This window comes from Camellia sinensis, chromosome 2, assembly GCF_055761805.1.
Source record: "Camellia sinensis isolate YWXY chromosome 2, ASM5576180v1, whole genome shotgun sequence".
Taxonomy (NCBI): Eukaryota; Viridiplantae; Streptophyta; class Magnoliopsida; order Ericales; family Theaceae; genus Camellia; species Camellia sinensis.
The window spans coordinates 200,683,321-200,692,341 of record NC_138962.1 but is presented as its reverse complement, the minus strand read 5'-3'; the positions used below and the strand labels follow the sequence as shown (position 1 = coordinate 200,692,341).

Genomic DNA, 9,021 nt, shown 5'->3' with positions numbered 1-9,021 from the left:
ACAATATCAATTAGTAGAAAACTAAAACCAAGATTTGTCAAGGATAAAATCTGCAGATATCTCATTGAGATATAAACAAATATTTCTTACATATACCCTTTTTTGTCCTTTGAGTGCATGACTTCATCTTCATCTCCACAATGTCACAATATAAATAGAATAATGTTATATACCCTTAATATTTGTAAATTTTAATTATAAACATGATTCATTTTTATTCTAGGTATAAGTCCTATAAAAGACTAGTTGAATTTGAACCACATTTTTTTTATTAGGACTTAGCATTTCTTGATTCTAACTAGATTGAATGGTATTGTAGGATCATCACAGATCTACCCTTTTTTTTTTTTTTTTATCAGCAATAGATCTACTTTGATAACCAAACTGCCCATTTGATACGATTCACTGAAAAGATTATCCATACAAAATATCAAGTTAATAAAACATCAATAGCCATCTATTTCAATTGAGACGGACCAGCCTGCCCGGCTCAATCCTATTTTTCTAAAGTTTGGGAAAGTTGTTTTAGCCCATAGAACCAGGCTGGACCAACATTTTCAGCTCGAAAATGAAGGATTGGATTTGGGATTTATACTTTCAACCCAGCCCAGCCTAGCCCAGCCCGACCTACTATTAAATTAATTAATTATTTATTTATTTATAATACATTAAAATAAATATTATCTTTATTAATTTTATTGAAACTCACATTTGTAGTGATATGTGATTGAATTTATTTAAGAAATTCTTTAATTTATACACAAAATCTTTAAATTTATAATAATATCAATATATTTATTTAAGAAATATAATGTGTGATTGAATTTAATTATAGAATAATTTAATTTTTTAATATATATAACCCGATGGATGCTTGATGTTAGGGCCGTACTGGGCTTAAACAGATACAAAATCCCTTACTATGTAGTGTCGACCCGTCCTGACGTTTGTCCATTCCTAATTCCAATCACAAAATGAATCAAAAGAAAATTAATAGCCTACTCTTAATCTTACTTGCCACCCATATCTAATCAATCTAATTATTTACATGAATGGTCTTTTTAAAGAATCTTACAAGATAAATGGTTAGAATTATCGAAGTGGACCAGTGATAAGCCCACTGCAATGGGTGAACATCACCCCCTCCAAATCATATTTGAACGAGAGAGAAACTAAGTCCTTTTCATTAGGGTTAAAATGGTGCAATGCTTTTTGGCATGTAGTAAACATATAAATGCATATGCAAGCATGTTTTGCATGTAGCCATGAATTCAACCATCTGCCTTTGTCACTAATGTTGAAAACCTGGTGCAGGTAATGGCATGAATTAATCTTAAAGATACAATTTTCCCCATTTGAACTACACCAACTATTAGATACATAACCCACATACAATACTAGTACGGCTTTTATCTAGTAAAAACATATGCAAATCGCATATCATATGATTTTTTTTCAAGGGCTGGTTTCTCTGAAGTTGAAATTGGATTGGACGTCTAATGTACTATTAGACTAGATGTTCAATTCAATTATATCACTTTATGAAACTTCCTTAACAATAATACTATGATGTTGGCGATGATGATGATGATAATAAGAAGAAGAAGAAGAAGAAGAAGAAAAAGCAATATTTCTTTAAAGTTATAATGAAAAATATATTTTCATACTCAAATCTCTTCAAAACATTATCGAATGTACATTAGAAAGGAGAGGCAAGGAATAACATCTCATAAACCGCCATATATAGCTAGTCAATGTCATATAATCCTAGGTTCTTGCTGTAGGTAATATTGCAGGTTGGAATGATCGAAGATGCCACATCTGAGAACAAGTAGCTCCTTGATCAAGAACTGCAGCAATACTACATACCCAGAAAAAATATTTAGAAAACAAGTCACACCCAAAATGAAATGATCCACATTCTAAATTCTGAGCATTTTTCTAAATATTTTTCTGGATACCTGTTTCTTTAGAGAACTTCCTAAATGTCAGATCTGAATGGGTATCATCTTGGAATACAGAGAAGGGCAAGAAGGAAGAAGCTAGGCATCTCAATTGTGAACAGGAGGGTGAGTCTTTGGTGGCTCATAGTCCAAGTTAAACCCGGGTTGTGGCTCGCCCTGTTTCTTGTGAGGTAGGTGCCAAGAAACATAAACATGAGACTCACCAGTTTGGCCTTCCAGCTCTTTGGCCATTGAACTTAAAGGCTTGGGATGATCATCTTTTCCAACCCTACTTTGCTTCACCATGCCCTCTCCAACAAGTTGGTTTGATAAGGCTTGCTTGAACTTTGGTTCATCTAATGTCTTGACAGGGCTGACCTTCTCATCATTCTGCACAATACACCACAAAACAATTAGAAGAGTTATTTATCAAATGGAAAACCCTAGTCGTACAGAATCACGCGATTTTGTATTTATTTTCGGTTCAATTTTTCCTGTTTGTATAACATTATCTTTATTGAGTTATTCTAACCGTTCATGAAAATCTTGAGAAGGAGGACTTAAAATGATAAACAACTTGCACCAACCTTGTTTGGACAACACAACCCAAAATAATTAGAAGAGTTCCTAATAAATTTATCAAATAGAAAACTCTATTCTCACATAATCACACCGTTATGTATTGATTTTCTGTTCTATTTATATAATATTACTCAAATTATTCTATTGTTTCATAAAAATCTTAGAAAAACATGAAATTAAAATGAAAAAAATTTGCACCAACCTTGTTTGGAAGGAGGAATTTCTTGTCATCCTTCCCAATTTCACCAAGATGCCGAGCGTTACATGCACCTAGAGAACTACATAGGAGAAACAGAAGTAGAGAAGATATGACTGACATATTAAGCAAGATTGAAGAATTGATTAGAAGATTATGACAAAAACTCTTTTGTCTGGTGTCTGGTGATTGGTGATAGCAGTGATGATAGTAGTAGTAATGGCGATATTTGTAGGGATATCAAGAAACAAAGCATTAAATGCAGATTTTGAAAGAGTTAAGAGGTTGTTTTGAAGAACATGGAGGTGTATGGGGTGGCCTCCCTTCTGTCCCTTTCCTCACACATATCAGTCAATTTGGGACCCAAAACACAGACCCACCAAAGAAAGAGAATCAAACTCAGACCTTTCTGGTCAATGTACTATGAGAGAGAGAGAAAGAGAGAGAGAGAGAGTTCAAAAGAGAGATTTATGATTGAATTATGAGTAATATAAGAGGAAGAAAGAGGAGGTGGAGTGTATGGGAAAGTACAAGAAAACAAGGAAAGCAAGAAAGAAAGAGCCTGTCCATAATTTGTTTCAACCAAGGAACTCCATTCCTTGTATTTTGTATGGAGTTTTAGGGTCCCTTGTTTCTTGCTATTGCCCAACTTATTATATTACCTAGAATAATTTACTAGTTACTAGGATTATTGTAGATTATTGGCAAAAAAGTAAGAACACTTTTTAGGTTTATGGAAACTTCAAAATGTCCTAGGTATGAGCACCTTGTCTCTTGCCCCTTTGTTTCTGTAATGTTATACTTAAATAAAAAATTTATGAAATTTGTATAGGAGGGCGGTTTTCCTTCAATCGCATTTGGTATTTTGAGGATTCTTTTTTTTCTCATTCAAATTTTAGTATCTCCTGAATATATTATTCATGTACAAAAATCAAGTTGATCAGGATTTTGATTTTTATATGATAAATCTCATTTGTTTTCAAAATAATGGGTGATAAGTAAGAAACTAAGAATAGATAGTTTATTTTTTTAACATAAATTTGATTTAAACATGTGGCTATCAATATATCTTATTAATCTAATTTTTTTATATAGATAATTTAGTAGAAAAACACTAATTTTAAATGATTCAAATTATCAAGATAAATTTAAAGTGCAATCGTAAAGGACCAAATTCGATCATCCGGTCCAATTAATCAATTGAAGACAAGCTTCCTCCTTTTTTTAAATTATTAAACCAAAGATTGTAGGCGTAAATCAATAAATAACAATGGGACTCACTAAATTTGTGTCTAATGATATAAAAAATTATAAAATAATTCATTTATGTATAACTTTTTTTATATTAAAATAATTCGTTTATGTCTAATATTTTTTATAAAAATATAATAATCAAATGTTAAAGGTTTTGGACAACTAGTGGCTTAATATAAGAACTTTGGATTTTCCCACATACTTCTAACAAATATTTAGAGACGTGCTCAAAATTTAAAATGTGAGGATAAGATTTATTTTGAATGTGACTCATATTATATCAATTTTAAATATATATCATAAATTCAATTTATAAACATTTTTCATACATAGCATTTTTTTAGGGTAAATTACACTTTGCCCGTACCACTTTCTTACTTTGGCCTTCAAAGTTTTTTTTTTTTTTTTTTCATTTTGGCCTTTTATGTTTCAAGTTTTTCTTACTTTATTTCTAAAACTAATTTTTGTTCAAAATTAAACAGAAAATGACACATTGATAGTCATATGATATAAAAATATTTTTTTTATATATAACTCATACCTCTGACATAAATTTAAACTCTAATATAATAATATATTTAATATATTATGTGATAGTTATTGTGACATTTTCTATTTAATTTTGAACAGAAGTCAACTTTGAGAGTAAAGTGAGAAAAACTTAAAACACGAAAGGCCAAAGTGAAAAAAATAAACTTTAAAAATCAAAGTGAAAATTTGACCAAATATAAAGGGACAAAGTGTAATTTACCATTTTTTATATAAATATATCATATATATCTTCCTTGGAGTGATGAGAGAGTACTTGGTTTTGATTATGAAAAATAAAGAGAGATCATTTCCTAGAAAATTTTGAAGTTTGTAAAGCCTTTCTGATTGTTCCTTCCAAAGAACCAAGCATGTAGAATATTAAAACATTTTTTTTTTAATCCATTTTCTCGTGGCATGATGTTTACTCGTACCTAAATTTTACAGCCCATTAATGCTCCCAATGCAAAGGGATAAAAAAAAGTCCTTCCACAACAATTCTTTAGGCCGCATATGGTCAGACTCGTTTTTATAACCGAAGTAAACACATCTGAATACTTTTAATTATTGGGTAACTAGTGTGGTTCGTACACATGATTGATTGTCTGCTCTATATTGAACCATTAAGCACCTACTTACATAAAAATTTAAGCTTTTAGACAGAGGTATGTATAACTATCCTCAACACACTTTCTTTCCATTTTACAATCAGTAACAACAAAAAATTCACATCAATAATTTTTTATTTGAAATTTAAAATTGATCAACTGAAGTTTAAAAACTTATAGAGTAGTGTTAGTTAAATTTTAAAATTAAGCTCACTTTTCAAATCTAATAATGTGACAATTAGTTAAATATCTGAAGCAACCCTCTTTTGAATATTTTTTTAATCATCAGTCAATCATATATTTTCTATATTATTAAATGTAAAAAATAAGCTTATATATCATTTTCCAATCTTATAACGATGTATACTTATAGACCGTTCATTTTAAATTTTGATCCTATGTTCCAAGTTTATAAAATAAAATGAGAGGATCATCAGACTTTCATGTTTTGTATATATTGGACTTCCAAAGTAAGGTTTTTTTAGCCAATGCTTCCAAAGTGAGGTTACAAATAAAAATAATAACAATATAATCATTACATTTTTGTATCAAAAGTTGATTATTATTTCTTGTAACATAAACAATAAACTGCTTTTGATATATATATATATATATATATATAAAGTGATGATTATAAATTTATAATAAAAATAATTTGTGCTCTAATGATATCACATAGTCAAAAAAACCTTTCCATTCGATGTTACAAAATGGATAAAACGTAACACAAACTCTCATCCACCAAATAACTTAAAAAAAATATTGATTCAGACATTTCATTATAAATAAAATAAAATAAAATAAAATAAACAAACAAACAAATGCCTAACTTTAATGTTTTGTGCTTCCGTCAAAGTAAACTATTCAAATGACATTTGACTACTAACACATTCACATTCAATCCACATATCAATGGCAAATAAGGAAGGGCTGAACATATCTATGGCAAATAAGGAAGGGATGAGAGAGAGAGAGAGACATGAAGAGATGGGACTATGTCCTATTGCTCTTCTAGAAAGAGACAAGGGAGGGTAGCCCCCAACCTCCAATACCGGTCAACATGACACGTGGCAAAACCCCCATGTGACCCAAGAAGGCTGCCACGTGGATGAGGTCCACACTTTGGGCCGCCAAAAAGCCCATTCTCTTCATTTTCTGGGTGGTCCCAATCACCAAACCACCGACCCAACCTCATCAACTCATTCACTTTTTTTTTTTGGTTTTCGAGTTTCAATTGTATTAATTCATAGATTTGGAGAAAACTTTAAAAAGAAAAAATATATAAAATATAGTTATATTATATTCATATTTTATTTATATTTTTTCTTTTATTTTCTAAATCTCTCATCAAATTCATAAATTAAACATAATTTTAAATTTTATTTAACTAACAGGGATTTTCCCTCCATATATTTTTAAAACTAATCCATTTATTTTTTAAGAGATGTCATGAAATTGTACAGTTACAATTATCATATTATATAGATTTTTTTTTAAAGGAATAGTCTATGTAATAAATGGAAGAATTATAGCACTGTTAGAATAAAAAAAAATTACAAAAACATGTAAGGTGTAAGTGATTTTGTGATGGAATGTAAGTGAAATACTGTGAGAGTGCAAGGATAACTTACATCTCTCCATATTTGTGTAAAATAAAAATAAAAAATAAAAACTCAAACCTACGGGATGTAATATCCCCAAATAAATTGAGGGAATTATTGACATGGGCCCGGGCATTCTATTTGAACCCAAAAAATATATCAGTACACCTAATTTAAAATTTAAAATTTAAATTCTTATTATACTTTAATGTGAATTTATTAATAAGGACAATATATATTAAATCTTAAAATAATTTTTTTTTCCTCATGATACACCCTAATTAACTATACGTATTCTTCCTATTCAAATCTCTGCATATTCTTTCCCAAATCAAAGTTATTTTCTCTTCTTCTTATTTTCCCTCACTACAAAACTCTAATCCACCCCACCAAAACTCACCATTATCATCAACATCATTATTTTTTATTATTTTGAGACCCTAAACCCTAAAAGAAAGTTTGAACAATATCAAACAATGGATGAGAATAATAATCAAAATAATTTTTTGAAACAACCCATCAAACGTGAGGTAAGTATTCATATAAAAATCAAAATACAATTATTAATTTCTATAATTTTTTTTACATGTCCCACTAGTCATGTTAGACTCCATTGGAGTTACATGTGAATATCCTTTATAAAAGAAACACATGTATACCTGTAAAAAGTAGCACCATATGGCATTAAATCTGCCTAATTACACAGTAGAGATGCACTGATGAATTTAAATGATATGTAATATAACTTAGAGACCAAGATAAACATGGGAATTGGAGTTCTGCTTTAACTTTTTATGTTATTTTTGCGAGCGCGCACAAAAAAAAAAAAAGAAAAAAAAAATTATATATATTCTTTCTATTATTTTTTTATTGCGTATTCCTCCATTGTTTTCTTTTGCGGCAAATATTTTCATTCACCCAAAAAAACAACCCTAGGTCTTTCATATTTAAAAAAATAAAAAATAAAATTAGCTTTCAATTCCTCTGCGCCTGTAGATTCAAGATTGATTGTTTAACCTAGTTTATCAACTTAGAGTGATTCTGCAATATTGTTCAACCCAAGTATCAACAAATTAATTTGGTGTCAATCATGTTTCTTGTATCGGAAGGTTTTTAAAATAATTTAATTTTTTTAATTTGTTTATTATGTATTATTCGAGTATACTTTAAGCGTAATTTGAAAAAAGTTACAAGATATACTAAAAGTAATATAAAACTTTAAATAATTGAATAATACGTACTAATAAATTAGGAGTAATTATTAATTTTTTTGGGGTGTAAATGGATCCCCCAATAGGCCCTATTGTTGTAGGCTTACAAAGACCGAATAGCATTTTGTCTACTCTTCTTAACAATTGAAAAGAAGTTGGGCCCATAGAGCCGGTTAAATTGAGCAGATTATGAAATTAGTAAACCGTGAGACCATATTCTAGTATTCAGTTGTAATTTTGGTTATTTAAATTAATAAAAATTTTAATCTTATAATTAATACTATAATACAAGCATATAATTGAGTGTATTTTTCTATATCATTGTAAAACAAACGTGAACAAGAAATGATTATTTACTCTATTAATTCAGCTAAATAACATACTAACGACATCGATTATTAATTCTCTCACTATTATTCTTAAGAAAATTTTAATATACACACTCTTGAAAAATAGTATATTATATGCATCCTTAATTATATATATATATATATATATTTTTACTTATAACCAATTTTCTTATTTGGTTATGATATTATTTTAGTTATAACTAATGAGATATTCAGTTATGACATTTTTTTTTTCAATAATGACTCAAAAAATATAAAATGGGGTTGGCTGATCGAACTGGAGGGTACTGTGGGGTCAATGGGAGCCCACCCGTTTCAATAATCTGAACCGATTAATGTGTAGAACTCATCGATTACTATATACTTTTAAAAGATTACGTTAATTGGATATTGATAACTATGTGATCAAATTAGTTTTGTATAATAATTAAAAAATGGACGGAAAAAAATAAACGGTTGACAGAAATATGATTTGATGAAATAGCTATCGATATCCAATTAATATGATTTTTTACAAACATATAATACTCAATAAGTTCTACATATTGAACGGTTCGAATTATCGAGATAAGACCAGTGGTGGGCCCCCAGGGGCCAAATAGTACCCTCTAGTCCGATCACAGATTGAAAAGAAGCCCAACCCATATAAAATTGAAAAATGTTTGAGACCCCCATTTTTTAGAGACCCCCACAATCCCCTTTGGATCTCAAACATTGATGTATATGTAGGACTCACTCATGTATATGT

General features: G+C 29.4%; 1 protein-coding gene across 1 annotated transcript; it reads right to left on the bottom strand.

Annotated features, from left to right (window-relative positions):
• Positions 1-1,751: 1,751 nt before the first annotated feature.
• Positions 1,752-2,872, bottom strand: LOC145819357 (root meristem growth factor 10). Its single transcript, XM_082913341.1, has 2 exons — positions 2,728-2,872; positions 1,752-2,333 (listed from the first exon to the last, which is right to left on the bottom strand). The coding sequence occupies exons 1-2, from the start codon at positions 2,842-2,844 to the stop codon at positions 2,052-2,054; spliced, it is 399 nt and encodes a 132-aa protein (XP_082769467.1). The 5' UTR covers positions 2,845-2,872; the 3' UTR covers positions 1,752-2,051.
• Between the last annotated feature and the right edge of the window lie 6,149 nt (positions 2,873-9,021).